The sequence below is a fragment of the Sphaerodactylus townsendi genome, linkage group LG05 (assembly GCF_021028975.2).
Source record: "Sphaerodactylus townsendi isolate TG3544 linkage group LG05, MPM_Stown_v2.3, whole genome shotgun sequence".
NCBI classification, from domain to species: Eukaryota; Metazoa; Chordata; class Lepidosauria; order Squamata; family Sphaerodactylidae; genus Sphaerodactylus; species Sphaerodactylus townsendi.
In genome coordinates this window covers 3,114,425-3,138,068 of record NC_059429.1, presented here as the reverse complement: position 1 = coordinate 3,138,068, position 23,644 = coordinate 3,114,425, and the positions used below count along the sequence as shown (strand labels likewise).

Here is a 23,644-nt window from a genome sequence, read left to right as displayed (position 1 = left end):
GGCTCTTTGCAAGGGGGTTAAAAAAAAAAAGCTATGAAGCTGCAACGGCATGAACTGGGGTGGAGAGAGCACGGGGAGAGGTTGTAAGGAGGCTTGCTGTGACGAATGCCCTATAAAGCATTCAGTTTCCAGGGTGAGAGTCTGCCCTGAAGGGGTTAAGCCCTGGCCAGCCCTGATTGGCTAGAGAAAAATGGCAAGAATATAAATAGAGTCAGCCAGAGTGCTGAGGGTTCTTTTCTTTTGGCTTTCGTGCCTTCTGGTACGTTTTGGCAGAGTGAGCAGATCAAGCAGAGATCTGTCACGGCTGTTGGTCTGGCAGGAGTCAGACAGTACACTCTGTAAGCTGAGGAAGCTTATCAGAGACATCAGGAAGCCCTGAGTTTGGTGGAGGGTGACCCGCCACTCAGGTGTTTGACGGAAAACTCTGTCCAGGCTAAAGTCTGTCCTAACAAGTACAGCACCAGTCTTGGGAGGCCCAGTCCAGTGGCAGTGTGGCCAGTTTGGAAGGTGGGAGAGGGAGGCTTGTGTGCCAGAATCCCACAGGGCACAGACTGGGGTGTGTTGTTTAGTGCGGTTAGGTACAGTGGACTAGCGTCTGTCAGAAGAGGGAGTGTGATACTCTGAATTCAAACCTTTTCCTGACATAAAATCTTTCCTAAGTGACACCTGCGAGTGTTTGTGAATGTTTTGAAACTGAAGTGCCAACAACATCTCTGCAACCATTAAGATCTGAAACCAACAAGCTTGAAAATCCTCTCAGGTTACCTGAGAAGCCCCACTGCTCCTGCTTTGGCACTGGTACAACAGAGCTCCTCATATTGAGGGGCCTGCCGTCCCCCCCTTCTTGGGGTGGGTTTTTAAATTGAGCCTGGACGCCTCTTGTTTAATTTGCTAATTGTTAGCCGCTGTTTTTATGTATTTTAAGATGTTTTATTGACGGAGCCTATGTTTGTATTTTACTGGATTTGCTCCTTTTTATTGTTTATATATTATGTTGTTCACCGCCCGGAGCCCTTTGGGGATCGGCCGGTATAGAAATTGAATAAATAATAATAATAATAATGATGATGATGATGATGATGATGACGATGATAATAATAATAATAATAATAATAATGATGATGATGATGATGATGATGACGATGATAATAATAATAATAATAATAATAATAATAATAATAATAATAATAATAATAATAATAATAATAATAATAATAATAATAATACATCTAAGCCAGTAATAAACTTTTTCCAGTTTGTTGAAGTTACAACCGTTCCGGTCTATTTTTTTTTTTTGTCTGTGTGTGTTCCCAGAAACTGTGGTGTCCATTAAATCAGTGTATGGGCTATAGCAGGGGTAGGGAACCTGCGGCTCGAGAGCCGCATGCGGCTCTTCTGCCCTTGCACTGCGGCTCCATGAGCCAAGCCGCTGGTTCCATCCTTGCCCGCCCTGCAGGCAGCACGGTGGGTGCACCAACTGACCGCGGCCGGCTGGGCTGTGCCACGGGCTTCCCCTCTCGCCTGCCCCATTGGAGCGGGGTGGGTGCTTTCCCGGTGGCCGGCAAGGCCAAGCCACTGGCCCTGTCTCCTGTCTATCCTTGCCCTGCAAACAGCAGGGCGGATGCATCCATGCGCTTCTCAGAATGAGCGGAGTAAAAGGTTAAAAAACCCAATATATACCGTGTTATCTTTATTTTAAATGTCAAAAATTATTTGCGGCTCCAAGTGTTTTCTTTTCCCATGGAAAACGGGTCCAAATGGCTCTTTGAGTGTTAAAGGTTCCCTACCCCTGGGCTATAGTATAGATTGGTGGCAGCGAAAAAAACAAATTTATTAATAGGAGGGTTCCTGAAACCAGCTACCAGGGATCCTTCCTATAGCAGAAGCTAACGATCTTCCGTTATACTTGCCATCCAGCTGTCAAGAAACAAAGAGGTCTAGAAAGCTTCAGGGAGGCAGGACACCCAGAAACGCTCGGAGGCTGACGACTCCTGCTGGTATTGGCCAGCCGAGCCACAGCCCCGCGCTCTTACCTTGATGGTCTTGGACTGCAGCCTCAGGCCGTTCAGCGTGTTTATTGCTCTCTCTGCATCCTTTGCTGTCACGTAGTTCACAAAGCCATAGCCCAAGCTGTGTCCTGTAAGGGGGGAAAAGACATATGAGAGGTGCACAGTTCTTTGGGTGCCAAACCTGCTCACAAGTGTTTTAGAAGCCTGGAATCTGCACAAACCTCTGTTGTTTATAAGGCATACAACTCCTACAGAGTGGCCAGATTGTCTGGTTATTTAGAACTCTTGGAGAGGCCCACTAGGAAGCCAGCTTAAAATGTGGAATGGTGGGGTGGGGCTGAATTTTTGCACTGCTGCCCCAAACCATGCCAGCAACATCCCTGCAAGCTGGGGGCTGAGCAAAGTCAGAGAACTCTGACTCACCGTGTCACATGCAGCACAAGACCAGCTTCAGTTTTACAGCCAAGACACACACCCCTCTCCAACAGCTAAGAAATTCTGGCAAAGGCCTCAAGCCTGGCCAAAGGACAGCTGGCCAAGGAGACAGCCAGTGCAGCACAGTAACTGGATTAGGATCCTCCCCAACTAGCCCTAGCAACGATAAAGTGTCTCAAACCAGAAAGACAGAATTTCAAGAGAAGTGATACGTGATATTCAAAAGCTGGCTGCTATTTAGCAAATGGAGGAGCAGTCGTTTCAGAATTTTCACAAGTCCTTTGCACATTACCAATGATGAATTTATGGAAATTGCTAGCAGAAAACAGCCAATAGCTTAGGTGGCTTTAAAGGACGGGGGGAGAGAAGTGAGCAAATTCAAGCAAGAGTTCTATTAATGGCTGTTAGCCCCAATAGTTAAATCTCACCTTCATGCTCAGAGGCAATTCTCTCCAACTGCTGGAAACCAGCTGCAAGGGAAACCCTTCAAACCCTACATACGGTTTTCCCAGAGGAGGAGACTGAAAAAAGAATACTGGACTAGTTTTGGTAATCCAAGGAGGCTGTTCTATTTCTGTAGGATAACAAAGCTTGCCTCGGACGCAGAAGCAGGTAATAGTCCACAAGAAACTTCTGACAAATCAAAGGCCTCTCAAACACAGGGCTGAACTTTAAAAGGAGGCAAGCCTCGTGCCCTAACCTCAGTAAAAAAAAATAAATCTTAAAATATTTCTACTGCCACATTAAAACTTGGCTATGTTAACCCCTGCATCCAAGATGTGGCCAACTGGCTGCATCCCAAAGATTCCTGCCACCACTAGTAGTACTTTCCTCTGGAGCAGGGGTGGCCAACCTATGGCGCTCCAGATGTTCCCAACAGCCCCTGCCAGCATGGCCAATCGGGGCTGATGGGAAGTGCAGTCCATGAACATCTGGAGTGCCATAGGTTGGCCACCCCTGCTCCAGAGGAAGAAGCTCTGGCTTTAAGGGAAGGCTCCTAGCACGAGAAAGTGTCACTACTACTCAAACAGATCCACAGGATCCAACCAACACAGAGAACATTAATTCTTCCACTGCAACCTGTCATTTAGAATCACAGAGCTGGAAGAGACCCCCAAGGGCCATCAAGTCCACCCCCGGCCATACAGGAACACACAATAAAAGCCCATCCAACAGATGGCCATCCAGCCTCTGTTTGAAAACCTGCGAAGGAGGAGACTCCACCAACCTCCGAGGTAGAAGTGGTGACATTTTTAAAAAATGTAGTCAAGTCTCTTGCAATGCCACATTATCCTCAGATTTGTTTAAACACACACACGCACACACGATCCACAACTTACCTGCAACTTTGTCTCGTATCAGCTTTGCAGATTCAACTTCTCCAATGCTGCTGAACAGGCTCCGTAACTCATCCTGGGTCATGTTCTGAGGGAGGTAGTTAACGATTAAGTTTGTCCTCCCGATATCGTCCCTGCAGTCTTCAGCCATGTGATCTTCATAACCATTAGACATTTTATTTAGAAAAGAAGCCTGTTGGGAGACAAAGGAACACGCCCCTGTAAATTCTGGGATTTTTATTTTACCAAATAAAATACAGTTGAACCAGATAAGCCGAAATGTTTTTTAAAGGACAAACAGTTCCCAATTACGTGCCTGCTGAGGTACAACAGATTGGCTGAACAATGAACTACACACATCAGAGCTGAATGACAGAAATAAAGTCTGGTAGACAAAAGCATGAACACAGAACACAAAACATGAATTCATTTGTGCGTTCCTTCTGTAAACAGGTTCTTTTCCCTACAGTCTTGGTTGCAATGAGTGTAGCCACTACACATTTTTCCAATTGCGTAAGCAACTCACATGACAAAAAAATTGCCCTGCAACTGAAAGGTTGGTCACGACCATTACTGATTTCACCCAAACACTGCTCACAACATCCATTATGTAAAAGACTTAAATATGGAATTAAAATGTCCAAGACCCACAGAACTATTGTGACTATTGTGCATGTTACACTCAAAAGTAGTCCTGAGTCATTCTGTCTTCTTAAAGTATCAAAATCAAGATCCCAACTTCATAAAATTAAGCACACTTCACTTTCCCACAAGGCGGGAAAGTGAACACATGTCACACAGAGGCCCTTTCCGCATACGGCATAAATGGAGGCTCTGGGACCGTTCGCACGCTAGCGTGCGAGCGAGCGAGCGGCCCCCACTCCCCCCGGTCAGCCCCCTCCAGGGGTCGGAGGGCAGTGTGGCGGGTCCCTGCAGCCCTCCAGGGCGACGCTGGACATGACGGTGAGTGGAGGCGACGGGGGGAAGCAGTCTTCCCAGCGGTGCGGTTTACACCGCGCCGCTGGGAAGACGCTCCTTTGCAAAAACCTCACTTGTTTTGCAAGGTTAAAAGCGCTTCATGCTGCTTTCAGGCAGCCAGCAGTGCCTCCTGTGCGAACAGCCGCCTAAGGACGGCGTTTTTGCCGTCCCTGGGCCGCTGTATATCGCCCGTGCGGAAAAGGCCAGAGAGAAATTCCATTCACCATATTTAAAGCAAATTGACGTATGTGTCAGTGTAAAGTGGCTGGTAGACACACATCCTGGATTATCGCAAGGAGGTGACTGATGGAAGACATCTCGGCCTTCTGAATCATGCGTCTAAACCCTATGCAAAGCATTCTGTTAAAAAATTAAAAGGCTGGCAAAAAAGCCATAACTCGTGAGTGCGCAAACCCCCCACCTGCACTACAAATGGAAACAAGAACTTTATTTTTTATATCCATTTACTTTTCTTGGGTGAGAATCAAAGTCCTCTCACCACATGACACAATGAATTTGCGGGGTACCTCTGCACACACAAATTCACAGTTCTGAGAACTGGAAAACCAAGCACCCGTGATGATATTTTATAGATAGAAAAACTGCCCAAAATAATCTTACAGAAACCTCTAGCATTTGTGAATGGATGAATGGAAATCGTTTAATGAAAAAATTAAATATTGCATGAATATACAGTCTCATGCTACATAATTAAAAGCTAATCCTTTGGACTACAGTTTATCTTAAAAAGAAAACTACCTTTAGATAGATTTCTCCTCAAAAAGTATTTTATTTTTTAAAAATCTGACCAATTTTTATCTATTGCTCGGAACTACAATAGCTTTCCCCCAGGACGACTACAACACAAGAAAGGCCATCACAATTTTGAAAAACCCAGTTCAATTTATGTGACACCACGGGCACTTGTGAATGCCTCTTTTGGAGGTTACCCACCACCATGCTGCATGCTTTAAAACCAGAATGGAATAGTCCATTGGTTCACTAAGTAGAACCTAAGTAGAACAGTCCATTGGTTTACTTACCGTGAAGGGGCCTTCATTCTCCACCCCATTTCAGGGAGGCAGGAACAAGAATTTTGTCAATTCCTGTCCAGGCTTGGCATCCATCTTTGCCAGTATTCGACTGACAGAGCAGCCCAAACAAGAAAGAAAGGCACAGAGGAAAAAGAACACCACCTCCAAAAACAGAAAGAATGAAAGAACAACATGAATGTAACGTGAACTGTTAACTAGTGAACCTGAACATACAGAACTAGTATAGCACAGAAAGTTTCTAGATAACTAACCTCTCCTAGGCATAGGACTAGATATTTGAGTAAATTTGAAAAAAACATGATAGACGCTAACGACGCACTGGGAGGGCCAAGATGCCCCATCGCCTACAAGAGAAGGCCCCTTCACAGTAAGTGAACCAATGGACCGTTCTCTTGCAGGCTCAGGGCATCTTGGTGGGGCCTCCCAAAGAAGTCCCCAATAGGGTGGGCTGTCGTTAGGCATCTATAATGTGTTCCAGAACCCTACGTCCAAACACTGTGTCAGCTGCCCCCCATGAGTTAAGTTTGCAGTGCTTAACGAATGAGAGGGTCGACCAAATAGCCGCCTTGCATATTTGTTTTACTGCGGCGCTATGCCTAAACATTGCATTGGTGGCTGCTGACCTAGTGGAGTGAGCTGTGATGCCTGTTGGAACTGGGACGTTCGTGGCTTTGTGCGCTTCCACGATACAGGATTTAATAGTTGCGCTTATGGAAGCCGCCGACATGGCCATGCCTCATTTAGGTGCTGCAGTGTTAATGAAGAGAGTTTGTGTCTGTCTGATCGATTCGGTACAAATAATAAAGGCTTTGAGAGCCCATCTGACATCTAGATTGTGCCATAAACGCTCTTTTGGATGGTTGGGTCAAGGACAGAAGGATGGAAGTGTGATGTCTTCTTGTAAATTAAAATTGGATGAAGCCTTGATTTTAAAAGTGGGATCTGTACGGAGGACCACTTTATCATCATGGAAGACACACAGGTTAGGGTCTATGGAGAGGGCTCTTAGTTCTGATACCCTTCTAGCAGACGTAATGGCTACCAAGAATAAAACTTTCATCCTGAGACAACGTAAGTGTATGGTTTGCACGGGTTCGAATGGCGATTTTGTTAGAGCTGTAAGAACCGTGTGTAACTTCCACGAGGAGAACCGATGACAGGTTGGAGGTTGTGATTTTTGCACGCCTCTCAGAAACCTAATGACATCTGGGTGTTGCGAAGCTGAGAGACCTTGAAATTTATGCCAGACTGTGGATAAAGCGGCAACCTGTCGTCTTAGGGTATTACATCGGAGGCGTGATTGGAACCCCTCTTGCAAGAATTCCAGCACTGATGCTAGAGATGGTTTCTCTGGATCCATCTGCCTGCCGGTAGACCATCCGACAAAGGTTTTCCATGTGTAGTTATAGATACATAGAGTAGCAGGACGTCTGGAAGCTAGAAGAGTATCCGTTACAGCTGCAGAGTAACCTTTGGCCGTCAGATTACGCCGCTCAACCGCCAGGCGGTTAGATGGAACCATCCTGGGTCTGGATGCAAGAGAGGACCTTGATGAAGCAGGTTCAGTAAAACTGGTATTTGGAGTGGAGGGCAAATGGACAGTTCGTGTATTGCAGAAAACCATGGTCTCCTCGGCCAATTGGGAGCTACTAGTATGACCTGAGCTTTGGTTTGTATGATTTTCCGAAGCAGTTTAGGTATAAGAGGAATGGGAGGAAAGGCGTACAGAAGACCTGGAGGCCAAGGACTCACCAGGGCATCTACTGCAAGGGCTTCCGGATGAAAGTACCTGGACATGAACAGTGGTAACTGTGTCTTTTGGGCCATTGCGAAAAGATCAATTGATGGGAGACCGAACCGTTGCGTGATGTTCCGGAACACATTGATGTTGAGTGACCATTCGGCCGGAGAGATTGTCTGCTGACTCAGCCAGTCGGCTTGTAAGTTCAGGGTTCCCTGTATATGTTCTGCCCTTAGGCTCTAGAGATTGTTTTCTGCCCAGGAGATGATCTTGGAAACTTCTCTGTGCAGTCGTGAGGATCTTGATCCTCCTTGGTTGTTTTTATGAGCCTTGGCTGCTATATTGTCGGTGCAGATTAGGACGTGCCGATTGGCAACAGATTTCTGGAAGAATCAAAGGGCTAACAGTATTGCTTTGACTTCTAGTACATTGATAGGAAGTCTGGACTGGTCATCTGTCCATTTGCCCTGGCTGTATTGGTTTCCGAGACTGGCCCCCCAGCCTTGAAGACTTGCGTCTGTGAAAATCTGTAGCTGGGATGGATGCAGATACTGTCTGCCCTGCGTGAGGTTCCTGTTGCACATCCACCAACGAAGATGGGACTTTAGGGATTGTGGAATCTGGAATCTCCTGTCTCTTTTTAGGATGATGTCCTGTTGGTACGGACGGAAAAATTGTTGAAGGGGACGTGCGTGGAATCTCCCCCACTGGGTGAGGTCGATAGTTGCTATGAGCATCCCCAGGAGTTTCACCAGAAAGAGAAGAGAGGATGTGGACAGTAGAAGAGATCCTATCATCTTCTGAATTTTGGATATTTTCTCCGCCAGGAGGAAAAGGGCATTTGCGTTGGAGTCTATGATGGCTCCGAGGTGAGTAAATCGTTGTGTTGGTATCAGGGAACTCTTTTTGACGTTGATCAGGAATCCGTGAGATTGCAGGGTTCGCATGACTAGATTCAGGTCCTGGAATGGGAACGGATTAGGAGGTTGTCTAGGTAGGGGTGAATGTGTACCCCCTGCTGACGAAGTAGGGTGATGGGAGCCAACATAATCTTGGAAAAAACTCTCGGTGCAGAGGCCAGGCCAAAGGGGAGAGCTCTGAATTGAAATGCAGGGGATCTTCCGATGGGATTGTCGTTTAGCGCAAATCTGAGGAATTTCCTGTGTGATGGTCTGATTGGAACGTGCAGATACACCTCAGAGAGATCTAGAGATGTCATGAAGTCTCCAGTCCTGAGAGCCTCTGATATTGTCCTGGGAGACTCCATTTTGAATCTGCGGTGTCTGACAAATTTGTTGACTCTCCAAAGATTTAGGATGGCCCTCCAGTCCCCCGATTTTTGGGGTACTGTAAAGAAATGAGAATAATGTCTGCAGAAGATCTCCCCTTGGGGACAGCTTCTATGGCACCGATTGTCAGAAGATGGTCTATGGCTTTCAGAGTTCACAAGGCTTTGTCCTTTCTGGTGCTTAGAGGGGAAGGAAGGAAGTGTGAGGTGGAAGGGAAAGGAACTCTATGGCATACCCCTGGGAGACAGCCTCTGTTGTTCATGTGTCTACGTGGTTGTCTCTCCATATCTCTTGGAAGAGGAGGAAGCGACTCCCTATCTGCAACGAGTCAGGACTTGGAAGTTGTGCCTGTTCTGTTGTGCTTGTCAAATTTGGGTTGGAAGCTACCTCTGCGACGAAAGGAATCAAATCCCCGGGAAACCCAGGAAGAATTCTGTCCATCTCTCGGAGTCCATGAGGTGCTCCTGCCATCTCTAGGGGTACGTTGCAAGACTCTCTGAGAACAAAAAGATGTTCTAGGCCAAGATTGAGTTTTATCAGTGCGAAGGAATTTAGGTAATGCCTTCTTTTTGTCCTTGGTTTCAACTACTACAAGGTCCAGTTCGTCTCCAAACAGCGTTTTGCCTTGGAAGGCATAACTGGAGATTAGGTTTTTGGATTGTGTGTCAATTTGGCAGGCTCTAATCCAGGCATTACGCCGGGCCACCAGGGTGGAGGCCATTGTGCGAGCTGATAGGACTAGGGCGTCAAGGGAGGCGTCTGCGATAAATGCCGCTCCCGTTCTAATACGTTCAATACCCTCTCTAGCTGCCGTCTGTTCTAGGGGCAGAATATCCAGGACCTGGTTGGCCCAAACCAGCAATGCCCTGGCAACAGTAGAGGCCGCTGCTATGGCCTTCATTGAGGTCGCCAGAGTTTCATGCGATCGTCTGAGCTTGGTATCGAACCTTTTGTCCAGATAATCTTTAATGGTACCTTCGCCCTCCTTGACTAGGAGTCCTCCTGTCTGGGTGGCAACCACAGGAGCATCTACTGGGGGAACCTTCATGATAGACTCGACATATTCTGGAACCAGATAACGTCTTTTGGCAGTTGAGATAGTATGCTTATTAGATGCTGGGGCTTCCCATTCTTTTTTAGTTTTCTTAATAAAGAATTCAAGAATAGGAAAACCCGATTTAGGAGTTTCCTCTTGTGGAAGATATTGTTTGCTCCCCTTGGGGTAACCTTTAATAGGAGGTAATGAGGAGGAAGCTCCTGGAATCTGGGCATCAGCTGAGTCGTGTAACTCCAGAGCTATGGTGGTTTTAGCAATTAGGAGAGCCAGATCCTCATCTTTAAAGCATCTGGTGGAGGCTTCTGTTGCACTCACCTCTATCTCCTCTGAATCAGAGAAATTTGCTAAGGAGCGCTGTTCCTCATCCTCACTGCCTTTCTCCTCGTGAGGAAAATGCAGGGGATCTTCCGATGGGATTCTAGTTAGCCCATGGGCAAGCGGTGGGGACCTAGGTAACCCCTAGTCTGCCCATGTGGAAGGAGAGCATTGGAGTCCTGAGGAGGGGGTATGAAATAATCTGGTGCTTGGGAAGAAGTTCCTGGACCCTGCAATGGGGATCTAGGGTAACCCCTAGTGTGCCCAGACGGCTCATTTCCCATAAGGATAGGATCCGCTGATGGTCTGCCTTCGCTGTAGTGAAGGCTTTGCAATTTGTCCTCAATAGCCTTATTTAGGAAGGCTGCGAAATCAGACCAAGTAAGAGATTGCCAGTTGAACGGCTGAACCACGCTAAACCGCTCCCCCTCCTCCCTGGGTTGCTCTCCTCCTTCTCCCGCCTCGCGGGACGTCTCTTGCCTGGCTGCATTCTGTTGTTCTGAGGTGCTGCCATAGGAATGGCCCTCCTCCGCAACGATCGAACTGGGCAGAGATTGCTCCGGCGTTAGAGCACTTCGCGCCAGTGTGCTTTGTGAGGGAACGATTGGCAGAGAGGGCTCCGAGTTGCCGATTCGAGCCGCGGAGGAGGTGGCACTGGCGCTTTGCAGCCGCTTGCTCAGCGGTTGCTCCGCAGCTCTGTGCTGACCAAGGGGGCATTTCGGCTCCTGCGGTTTGCTCGACTTCGAGGGGCAGGAGTGGGTTTTAGATGACCCAGTTAAACCCTGTAGGGTTTTGGGAAGGCTACTAGAGTTCTTAGAGGAGGCTCTGGTGGTTTCAGCTGCCGAACAGTGGTATCCCGGTTGGGGAGAAAAATGACCGTCGGCCATTTTAGAATTTGGCGGGAAGAGTCCTTGTCGGGAGCCCTGACTACCACAAACACACGACACTGATAACAAAAAAGGAACAGAGATAGTGAGACAGACACAGGTAACGAAGTAGGACAGTTTAAGATAAAGAGAAGTAGGAAGGAAGGACGAAAAGGCGATATTTAAGGAATTGGGTACCAGCGACCAAGAATTCCGTGTGCTCCCTGTCTAGGCAGGAAAAATACTGGCTAAGATGGATGCCAAGCCTGGACAGGAAGTGACGAAATTCTTTTTCCTGCCTCCCTGAAATGGGGTGGAGAATCACCCACCAAGATGCCCTGAGCCTGCAAGAGAACCCTCCTTCCTTGGCTAAACTGAAGTTGTCATGTCACATATTCAAAATCCAGTACGCACAACAGAGCTCCTTGTGGGCTCCACCTTGGAAAAAAGTCTTGCTGTATTTGTGGAGATGGATTCTTACATTTGTCCCCAGAAAGCTTCTCAGTTTCAAGAAAGGTCTGGGTTGTCTTCCCTCCTTACAGGGCTGATAACTCACTGCCACACCCCGAAATGCAAAAGCCATGTACTATGAATAACTATGACAGCAGGGTTATTTATATATTCAGATGGATGTGGATTTAGGAGCACCTTTTACTAAAATTGGCAGCAGTCAGACATAATACTGAATGATAATGGAAGGCCAGAGGGACAGTGTGTTGGAGAGATCTGTCCCTAACTACTGCTAGCCATGACACCTCCACCAGTTCTATGAGTTTTCAAAGAGTCAAAGAGCTTTCAGGGCACTATGTTGAGTTAGCGGAGAAATCCTCTGAGTAGGAGGAACCATAGTTGGGTCACCTCCAACAAAGTATGAAGCCAGAACAAGAAAAGGAGCACCGTGACCAGGACGAGAGGTACCGTCAAAGAGGAGGTGAGACCCAGGGAAACAGATTGGCCTGAACAGCATTACAACCCCAATTTCTATCTGTAGTGCATGTTCTTGGCCTGCCCTTCCTATACAGCTGCATATGTGATAGTTCCTTCCTCATCTTACCATCACGATAACCCTGCAGGCTATTTCGACAGCGAGAGCAGCTGCCCAAAGGTACTGTGAACTTCACAGCACATAAAAGATTTGAATCGGAGGCTCCCAAAACCTGGCCTGACAGGTTGAATGCTACAATATCCAGCAAGCAGATGAATAGCAGAAGCAGGTTGGGAGTCAGAACCCTAGACCAGGTCCTCTCCACTAAACCACAATTCCACCTCCACTTTTCAGGCTCCCTAACATAGGCTTGAAGCTGAGAAGGGCAGAAATGCATCTCCCACATCAGATACCCACTGAGTGGGAATGCTGGTGTTGTTGTGAACGGGAGGCTCTGTGCCTTGCAGGTTACACTTCCCACCATTGATCCTGCATTTCGTGGCTCTCTGAGTCTATGATTTTCGTCACAATTTATACATGTGCGTGTTTGCCTGAGTCGTGATGATCCACCCATATGCGTCTCGACCAAGTGGGTCTAGTCCACGAAAGCTTTTCCTAGAATAAAAACTTGCCAGCCTTCCTGGTGCCAATACACTATCTTGCTGTCCATCTGGAAATGACTGCCTGCCCCGATAGACCTGCCATATTGCTGCTGTGTTTTGCTGCTGTTCCAGCCGGGAGTTTGGGAACTGAACTTGGTATCCTTGTGCGTGTGCGTGCGTGCGTGCGTGGTTGCGTGAGAGAGAGAGAGAGAGAGAGAGAGAGAGAGAGAGAGAGAGAGAGAGAGAGAGAGAGAGACTGCTTTTTCACATTTTTCTTCCCTTATCTCACCCTGGGCCTCTTTGTGGGAAAACCACTTGTTCGCATTCCATTCGCTTGGGGTAAGGATAACGTTGCTCTCTCTGGCCTGGGAACCCAGCTCTGCCGTTATGTAAACATCCAATTACACTATACTGTCTGCTTAAACCAGTTCCACTTGGCACAGGAAAGGGGGGTGAGGCCTTAGGTGTATATCAACAGGCAGCTTGTGATGTAATGTCAGATCTGTCTATGGTTTTCTATCTGCCAATATCCTGCTATAGTTCTGCAATAAAGAATATCGTCTTTCAATTCTGAGTTATTCATTTGAAGAACTGATTGAAGAGAAGATTTTCAGCTATGCCTGGAGCAAACCAAGGTAATTTGATGGTCTGGGCCAGGGGTGGCCAACCTATGGCAATCCATATGTTCATGGACTACAATTCCCATCAGCCCTTGCCAGCATGGCCAAATGGTCATGCTGGCAGGGGCTGATGGGAACTGCAGTCCACGAACATCTGGAGTGCCATAGGTTGGCCACCCCTGATCTGGGCATGCGATGCCTCGATACAGACTTGCACTGTTGCCAGCGGACAACTGTCAGTGCCTACTAAGGAAATGTGGAAGCAGGTACCATGGTGCTTCTGTCACCACAGCATCCATGTTCCCTGGTTTGCAGAAGGAGACATGGGCGAGAAGGGCAGGTCACCTCAGTTTCAGTCTAACCAGGGTTATCATACCATAAGAACGGACAGTACCAGCATGAAGGTTTCCTTCCAAGAAAAGACTCCAGCCTCAGACACCACTTGGGAAGTCGTATCACTTGCTGTCCTGCTCCATTCAACCCACACACAATACAGAACCGGCCCTAGCTGACATCAGTCTTCCCGTATACAAAAGCTCACTTCATGCTCCGTGGAGAGAAGGAGGAAGCGAATTTCACTAGAACTGTAGACAGACAAAAATGCACTGCTAAGTTAAAACAGAAGAGGTCTTTCAGCAGGGAAAAACGATCAAACAGCAGAAACACTGGATTCTACAGTCCAGCAACGCCCGGGTCTGCTGCCTGCGCATTCCCGCTTGTTGCCCATGAAATCACAACGGAAGCAAGAATGTGGGATTCTAACGGATTCCCAAGACTTCGGGGTATCTTCAAAAGGGGCAGGGGAGCTAGATTGGTTGCAACCACATGCAAGAAGAGGAAAAACAGAACAAGAAAGGGGAAAGGAGATTGCTGTGACAGAACGCGTACCCTGATGAATATGTTCATTGCTACAGATAATCACGGGTCAAAAACAGAATTAGCAGGAAGTGTTCCAACGGGACCTGACATGAGAAAAATATTTGCACCATCTTATTTATCAGCTGCTGAGCATTAATGATTGTGGAAAGCCAACCTAGCAACTTGGTTCCAACCATCCACCTTTGGCTGCTTCCTACTTACTACCTACTTACCTGATCTTTGATTTATTTCTGAATAAATAGGCGGAGAACCAAAACTCTCAGGAAGTGAAAAGATTCCTGGGGTATAGCTTGAATTAAGATTTTTATTTATTTATTGGATTTAATACGCTGCCCCTCTTCTTCCGGTCTCGGGACAGCTCGTACCAGAGGGCGGAAAACATTTAACAACATCTGCTAACCATAATCAATATTGAATTAATCCAAGGGGCAATTACACATCCAATCTCTTGTAGTTTAAATAAGCAATAACCACACTGAGGGCTCCCAATGGACTAAAACACAGTTGGAATCAAAACTGGATTGAAGGGAGAGGCCCAGATGGTTAACTGTAGCTGCCTCAACAATACGCCTGGCGGAACATCTCTGTCTTACAGGCCCTGCGGAACTGGATAAGGTCTCACAGGGCCCTGGTCTCCTCAGACAGAGTGTTCCACCAGGCTGGGGCTAGCCCTGAAAGACCCCTGGCTCTGGCTGAGGCCATATGGACTTCCTTTGGACTAAGGATCACCAGTAAGTTGAAATTTGATGAACGGAGCAATCTCTGGGGGACATACCAGGAGAGACAGTCCCACAAGTATGCTGTTCCCAAGCCGTTTTGGTTTTGTACATTAGTTTAAGAATCCTGAATTTGATCCAGTGCTCCACCTAAGCCAGGGCAGCTGGCGGAACACCGGCTGTTTATGTCTCTCCCACGTGGATCCTGAAAGGACCCCGACTGCCGCATTCTGGACTAACTGGATCCTCCAGAGGAGACCCAAGGGTATGTTTTTTTCCTTTCTTCCAAGAAGCTTTGATCTAATGATTCTCAGCAGCGAATGGGGAGCCTTCCTTTCTTTAAAGAAAATATGGTAGAGAACTGCCCGTGGAGGCACTGGGTCTCCTCCAACAAATAGGGGACTAGGTTATCCTTTATATCAGGGAAAAGTGATTGTTAAAATAAAACGGGCAATCCATAAACTGTGATAAGAGTTACAGTGAAAATGTTCCAGTATAATATGGGCCATCTGGGATTATTTAAAATTGATGCGCCCCTTTTGGTATGGGGCAATTTCCTCTGTAGAGGTTGACATGAAGGTCATGTGGTTGAAAAGATGGCTCTCGAAGAATGCTAGAAGCACATTCTCAAACAGGCGGATCTTCTCCTGGGGTCAGATAGAAAACAGTCACATGCTGGATTCATGGCAGTATGGCAGCTGAGAGAGAGCCTGAGGGGGGTTGAGGAAGAATAGGACCCTGGAGACTCCCCCGACCTCTCTGGCATTTTTGCTGCCACCTAATAAAAATGGGAAGGTTTTCTGAGCAATCTTGCAAATTAGTCACCAAACCAACCTGCTCTCATATAACTGTACTAGCAGGGCACCCGTGCTTCGCTACGCATACTTCATCACAGGCTCTCTATGATTTTCGGGGTGACATTCAACATACTTCTTTACAGCCTGTTTGTGAACTTTGGGGTGACATGCAGCATATTTCCTCACAGCCTGTCTGTGGACTGAGACGTTTGTTTTTGCATATTTTGAAGCAGTTTCCTGTAGTTGTCTTTTTATAATGCAGTGGGTAAAGCGCTTTCTGTGTTTAATTCCTCTTCTCCCTGTAGCGGTTTCAGCAGAAGGGATAGGTTCACATGCGTTGAGGAAGGCAGTGTTAGAGTGCATTTGGCACACCTTGGTGAAGGACATGAAGCTGGTGGTGTTTAACTGACACCCTTAGAATGTTCGTGCAGCATGTCTGTGGACTGAGGGGATGGCTTGCCCTTAGACAGTGGTGACGAACCTTTGGCACTCCAGATGTTATGGACTACAATTCCCAATTGGCCATGCTGGCAGGGGCTGATGGGAATTGTAGTCCATAACATCTGGAGTGCCAAAGGTTCGCCACCACGGCCTTAGAATGTTTGTGCAGATGGCCAGAGATGAGCAGTGAAAACAGTAAATCAAGTGGAAGTGAATATTTTGAAAAATCCTTTCTTAGTGAGCACCTAAACCACATAATGAACTGGTGTGCCAAATTTCAACTTTGTAGGTTCGGTGGTTTTTGAGTTATTTTGATAGTCAGTGAGTCAGTCAGTGGTATTTCACGTTTATAGATATAGATTGACATATGAGGTGCCTTATACAGAATTGGATTACTGGTTCACCTAGGTTGATGTAGTCTAATCAAACTTGAAAGTGACTCCCTGGAGTCCCAGGTAAAGGTCTTTCATGTCACCTATTTCCTGAGTCTTCTACCTTGAGATGCCAGGGACTGAAACTGGGGCCTAGATGCTCTTTTAATGAGCCACAGTGTTAATTTTTTGTGGCCTGAAATGGAAGGAGGAAAAACAAAAATGCATTTTCAGGACACAGGCAAGCCACAGGGAATTTGGGGGTGGTGGTGGTGGTGCTGAAGTTGCCACTTCAATGAGATGATGCAAAGCTCTCTAAATATTGCTCTGTTTAAACCCCACAAAAGACCTAAACCGCCTGAACAAACCATATTGAAAATATGGTTATTTTATATTCCAGACAAATATCACCTCAGACTACATTTGGTAAGCTTCGTGGCATGGGAGGAATTTTAGCCCTGGTCCCAGTCCTAGTCGAACACTGTAACCACTACACAACACTCTTCCAGTATTTCTCAGCATAAACGACCTCACAGCATAGTCTGAAAACTGAAACCATGAAATTTACTCTTGAACTCCACACTGACCAGCCGATCAGGCAAGGTCAGACTCACATGCTGTGCTCTTCATGCCAGTCCTCAAAGGTGAGGCAGGTGGCAACAGAGCCAGGGCATTTCAAGGAGCAGCACCTTGTTGATGGGATGCCCTTCCCGCGAGGCTTGCCTTGATCCTAGTCAACTCTCTTTTAGGCATCGGGCCAAAATATTCCCACTTACGCGGTCTTCCAATGAAGGACCTGATCTTTCGACACCATTTTTATAGTGTGCGTTTAGACTGAAAATTAGTTTTAAGCTGCTCACCGTTTTCATATTTGAGTCAGGTTTTTAACACGGGGTATTAATCAACATCTTCACTGTTTTCATTATACTTGGTAAGCTGCCTCAGGCAGGCTCTCTGGCAAACAGCATAAAGATACTCTACATAAATAATAAATCAGGGCATGGTTACCCCCCTGTTACTGAAGGACGGGGTGGGGGGAGATGCCTTTCCTTTCTTTGCTGGCTACCAAAATCTGAAAAGAGTTCTCCAGACCTTTGGGAAGGGTAACCCCCCCACCCCCAACACACACACAAGGATGTTCTGAGCTCATGATTGTTCTGCACATCCCACACAAGCACATACAATGTACTGAGCCAAACCCACAGTGATTTTCTGTGCTGAGAGACAGCTGGCTGCTTCAAAGAGGCCTTTGCTGGCTTTGAAGTCAGCAATCCTTCATCCACACAAACGTTCCCCACCACACTGCTAGGTATACATCCTTGAGACCAAGAAGGATCCAGCCTCAGTCTTGGAGATGCAGGGTTCAGCTGCCATCAGGGTTGGGGCAAGAGAAGAGTTTTAAACAGGTGGGTGGCATCTCATAGGTTTTAAAGGGCTCAGCTTTACCCAGTAATAAATAAATATGAAAAGGGTCTGTACTGGAAGAGATCAAATAGCCATCTATTTTGCATACTGAACAACCTTCTGCATAGCAGACCACTGCTTTCAGGGAGCTTCCAGATTATGGCTCACAGAGTGGATTTAAAACTGAGGACTGCATGGTGTCATGGTTAAGAGCAGTGGACTCTGATCTGGAGACCTGGGTTTGATTCCCCGCCCCTCCACATGAGCAGCAGACTTAACTGGTTAACTGGATGTGTTTCCCCACTCCTCATGAAGCCTGCTGGGTGACCCTAGGCCACGTACAGTTCTTCAGAACTCTCTCAGCCTCATCTGCCTCACCAGGTGTCTGTTGTGGGAAGATGAAGGGAAAGGAGTTTGTAAGCTGCCCCGAATCTCCTTAAAGGAGTGAAAGGCAGGGTATAAATCCAAACTCTTCTTCTTCTAGGATGCAGTGGGTTTTCCAGGTTGTATGGCCATGCTCTAGTAGTATTACCTCTCCTGAGGTTTCGCCTGCATCTGTGGTTGGCATCTGCAACCCGGAAAACCCACAGCATCCTAGTGATTCCGGACGTGAAAGCCTTCGACAATACATTCTCCTTTTAACGAATGTGCCACCTAACCAGCACATAATTATTCTAGGCTGGGTTCTGGCCCTCAGCTGCAGAGTAGCTTCTGCACACCCCAAACTATCCCGATGGTTAGCACACTTAAAAGCGCAAGATTTATTTATTATGCTTCTGCCATCCAACTCAACTTTTCAGTGAACGTTGCCAACTGAGATGTTTGGAAACTTGAAGTGACATGTTCAGTAAGACCTCCCAGACTGAGAGAAACAACCCCGATAGTCTTCCACTATCACCAATCATGGGAACCCAGAAAAGGGTGGCATGAAGATGTGGCTTATACACGTGCCGCTTAATACTTTTCACCACAATCTAAATACATTTTCCAGAAAGCCAAGAGCCACGATGGAGCTTCAGAACTCAGCACCTGCCCTGACCATTCTCCATACACAGGATGAGCAATAATCACATCCTTTGAGGGGCAGCTGCAGTTAAGATGAACATAAGAGAGGCAGTGTGGTGCAGTGATTACTGGATTCATCCCCAGTCAATCACAAAGCGTGGATGACTACTGGTTAGTCAACCTAACCTACCTCACAGGATTGCCGCAAAGATGGGAGGAGGGATAATATGTTGCAGGGAAAATCATGTATATTTCTCCTTTGAGGCAAGGAAGGAGAAAACTGAATGGATGGATAGATTGTACTTATGGGGTGTTTTGAACTCTCGAAAGAGGCTGATGGGGGGGGGGGGGCGGCGGAAAGCCAACCAGGCTTCCTTCTGTCATGGATGAATTGGGCCCCAGCTGAGAATTCCTCTCTCTCCCCTTTCTACCAATGAGACCATGAGAGAGAGCCAGGTACCCCTCCGCTGTGCCTGGATGCAGATCCAGCACACAAACCACTCAGCAAGCAACATTTTATACTGGATTTTAATTGGCATCCCTACTGAGCTTGGGATTTCTGCTTTGACAGCTCTTTTAGCTGAGACACTGGTAATGAACTAGTTGAGGACCAATCAGCAATCATTGGGGGGAAGGGGGGGGACAGTTCCTTTTAGAACTGCATCCCCTCCGTTCAAGTTTAGGAGCTCAAGAACGCCAACTTCTTGCTTTCCTTTATAAAAACAAAATTTGAAACAGGGCCATGTGGTTCTGTTAGATATGCTGCAAGCTGCCTTCTGCTAAAACTGGAGACTGATTATAAGTTTTACAGTGTTCTGTACCTTCTGCCAGGTGCGCGCGTATGTGTGAATCCACTGACTACCTAGCATTGGACTATGGCAAAATATCCCATGAAAGCAAGAAGGTACTGTGTAAGAGGCAGTTTCTACTTTTAATGTCACCTCTGGCAAGGATGAAGGCTGCTTGCTTCATAGCTCTGGAGAAATGAGGGAGAGATATCTCAGTAGAGCAAAGTTTCTCCCACTGTTTCTCTGTTCTGAGTGTAGGTGGGTTTAAACATGCTTTGTTGGCAATATTTTACCTGGTTTTACTGCTGCTTTAATTTTTTTTAAACTGTGGCTGTCGTCTAATCCCAGAGCTTCAGAAGAAGAGTTGGTGGCTGACCTGACACTTACAGGTTACAATAATCCTAATTCTGTGGAAACCTTATATCATTGTCGTATCATCACAGGTAATTATTTTTCTGCTTGTTGCAAGTATTACATTAAATTATGACTGAAGCATAATTTCGGATGTTCAAAATAAACAGACATTGTATCCTTGTGCAATGGGTCAACTGGCCAAAATAATTTTTGAGTGGTCAAAAATGTTCACTTCTCAATGGATCATTTTCATTTTGTGGTCTGTTTTTTAAGCTTCCAAAGTTGATTTTCCTAAATACCCAAAGGAGCCCCAACCACACAGAAAACCCTACCTGGTCTATATTGACTCATTAACATGATGACAGAGAAGTTAATGGTTCAGCACCTATCAGAAATAATGGTGTGTGTGCGTGGGGTGTGTGTGTGTGTGTGTGTGTGTGTGTGTGTGTGTGTGTGTGTGTGTGTGTGGGGAGACAGAGAGAGAGAAGGTACCAATCTGTACCTTCTGCCAGGTGCGCACGTGTGTGTGTGTGTGTGTGTGTGTGTGTGTGAGAGAGAGAGAGAGAGAGAGAGAGAGAGAGAGGAATAGTAAAGTTTCCCCTTCAGTCATGTTCGACCCTGGGGTACCACTGTGAGCAGTGATTTTATAGGCAAGCCTCTTTGTGGGGGTAGTTTGCCATTGCTTTCCCCAGCTATTCTTTATCCCCTAGCAATGAGTTAGGTACTCATTTACTAACCAAGAAATGGATGGATGGCTAAGTTGACCATGAGCCAGCTGCCAGGATATCTGACCCACAGGGGGCTCGAACGCCTGACCGTGTGAGTGGTAGTGCAAGCACTTAACCACTACGCCACACGGCTCCTACATATATATGAATACCTAACACTTATTAACCTGAGAGTCAGTGCCTTAATGATCAGTCAGGCCAGCCCCATGCAAATTAGTTCAGAGTCGGTTTAGGATTACACTATGAATTATCATGGGCCAAATAATATTTCTTAGCAAAACCTACTTTGGAGGGTGGTTGTGAGAATAGAAAGGGGGGGGGGGGAGAGGAAACGATGTCAGTTAAAAAAAGGTGAAAATGGATTAATGAAAATTTGCTAATCCATAACTGTAGTCATGAGAAGATCACTGGCCTGCCTTACATGGCTCATTCAAGGGTCACAGAGATAACGTTGCTAAATATCTTAGTCTGCTGCTACCAAAACAAGGAAGTCAGCTAAGCCTTTTAAGAACAACAGCTTTGCTGTGGCAGACATTTATATGATCCAGCATCCACTTCATTGTGGTTCAGTTTTTCCCATGCTGCAACACACATCTGATATCCTTTTAACGTTCTGTGGGAGCTGGGCAAGAGCTAATCACTATTAGTAGTGACAGTATGCGAGTCTTTGTCAACAGGGATGTCCGTCTTTTCCAGACATAAAAGGGCAATGTGTCCTGCTGTTCTAAAGACCACAAGAGAGTATTCGTTTGATCGTTGCTGAACCCTACAATAAGGTGACATGAATGTCAAGTACTGGTAGCTCCCCCCCCTTCCCCAATCTCCTACCTACAGAAAGAGCAGGCCTGGTTTCAACAGAGCTGCTGGTGGAAAGCAGGCCTAGCGTCCCTGGTGGGGTGGCTGTTGGTCCACTTTTTCAGACAATGCCCACAGGATGCACTATGAACTCTCTAAAGTTTAAACAAATGCTACTAGCAATACTAATGAAGAGCCAGGCACCTGCTTTTGCCTCCCTCTACGGGAACCAAAACTGTATCCCACCTTGATACATGGCTGGCCTCAACACACATGTGACATACTTTGAATGTCCTAAAAAGACAAATCTCTGTTGCCCATTAAAGGCACAGCCCATCTTCCCATGCGGCCGCTTGAACAGAAGATATTGACAAATGCCATTATTTGAACAACATCAGTATTAGACCAATTTTATGGATTAGTGAGTACACAGTTGCCCACCCTGAGCCCGCTAGGGGAAAAACAGCATACAAGACACAATGATAATGTTAGTCACTCTTAGGCTGCCATGTCCATGTCCACTTGCTTTCCTACTATCAGATCCTCTGAAGATGCCAGCCGCAGGTGCAGGCGAAATGTCAGGAAAGAATGCTGCTAGAACACGGCCATACAGCCCAGAAACCACAACGCCCCAGTATTAGAGTAGTTTTATTAAATACATCGGGAACTGCCCTGCACCCATTAAGAGAAGCCAAAGAGTAGCTATTAATTATGCCACCTTCCCCCTAATGGGCTCAAGGCAGCTTCCAATGTATTTAATAATCCAATAAAACCAATTTAATACTGATGATACCTGAAGAAAGTGGGTTGATGCTCCTCTTTCTGAACGATGGGGAAAACAGAGGCTGGTTGGCCTAAGATGATCATTATTATGAGACTGTACTTAATAATCCCTAAAACCTATCTAACACAGATAACATCTAAAGAAGGTGGGCTGATGTTCCTTTTCTTACTCGGCGAGGAAAAGACGGGACAGGTCGGTCTAAAGGAGCCTGACTCATCAGCATTCATTAGTTGTATGGCAACCTTCCCCATTGGGCACCAACGCACTTAATAATCCATCCATAGGTGTCAAACTCCCGGCCCTCCAGATGTGATGGACTACAGTTCCCATCATCCCCTGCCAGCATCATGTTGGCAGGGGATGATGGGGACTGTAGTCCATAACATCTGGAGGGCCGGGAGTTTGAACTGTGCCAGATGAAGTGGGCTGATGTTCTCCTTCCTACTCGGCGGGGGGGGGGGGAACACGGGCGCGTCGGCCTAGGAGCGCTCCCCCCCACCGCAGCCTCGAGGGCGCCCATTCATCCCCTCCCCTCCCCCACCCGCGGCCCACAAAGGGTCCGGGGCCCCGCCCCTCCGCGAGCCGGCCACGCCCCCTCTTGCGTCACATGCCGGGCCGGCGGCCTGGTCGGAGCGCTCGCGGGCCGCGGCGGCCTGGCCCAACCGCCTCCGCTGCTGCTCACCTGGCGACCGGCTGGAGCTCGGGCGAGGGCGGGGGGGAGAAGGAGGCCGGCGGGCGGGGAGGGACGGGGCCGACTGGCCAGGAGGGGAGAAGGAGTCGGCGCTGCGCCGCCTGTCCGCACCGACGAGCCGCTCCGTTCCCTCAGGCGGCCGCCGCAGCAGGGATGAGGCGCAGACAGGGCCCGCCCGTTCGCTCGGCCCGCCCGTCGTCGCCCATTGGACGCGGCGCGCGTCGCCCGAGGCAGCCATTGGAGGCGTGCCGCGCCCATCAAGGAGGAGGCGCGCGGGGTCTTGTGGGTCCGCGCATTGAGGGTGGGGGGAAGAAAGGGAGGGGGCGCAGGGCGGCCTCGCTATACGTCGCTCCATCCTTCGCACAGGCGCAGTGGCGTTTTTACGTCATCGTACCCCGGCCGGGCAATAGGCCTTGCCCTTTTGTCCCGCCGAGTTTGCGCCTGGCAGTTAATACTGTTGGTCGCGATGAAAAAATAAGCGAGGAAAAGAATATACCGGCCTTTATTGATCGCCCCTCCTCAAAATGTTGGCTTCCGTGAGGAATGCCTGATTGATGAACAGAACAATGCGTTCGTCAATTGTCTTCATTTAAAAAGATTAATTCATAGGCAGTTAATAATTGTCACAATTTATTGAAAAATAAACAAGAATATTGGCCTTT

At 47.4% G+C, this 23,644-nt stretch overlaps 1 protein-coding gene across 3 annotated transcripts in view; it reads right to left on the bottom strand.

Moving 5' to 3' along the window:
- The window catches only part of ELAVL1 (ELAV like RNA binding protein 1), a 31,391-nt gene extending 8,178 nt beyond the window's left edge, over positions 1-23,213 (bottom strand). The window contains exons 1-3 of one of the 3 annotated variants that reach the window (XM_048495987.1): positions 22,974-23,213; positions 3,785-3,974; positions 2,034-2,137 (exon numbers count right to left, since the gene is read on the bottom strand). In XM_048495987.1, the coding sequence (XP_048351944.1) occupies positions 2,034-2,137; positions 3,785-3,956 (276 nt within the window). In that variant the 5' untranslated portion in view covers positions 3,957-3,974; positions 22,974-23,213. The remainder of the gene's footprint in view (positions 1-2,033; positions 2,138-3,784; positions 3,975-22,973) is intronic. The other 2 variants (XM_048495989.1, XM_048495988.1) reach the window with 2 other exon arrangements.
- Between the last annotated feature and the right edge of the window lie 431 nt (positions 23,214-23,644).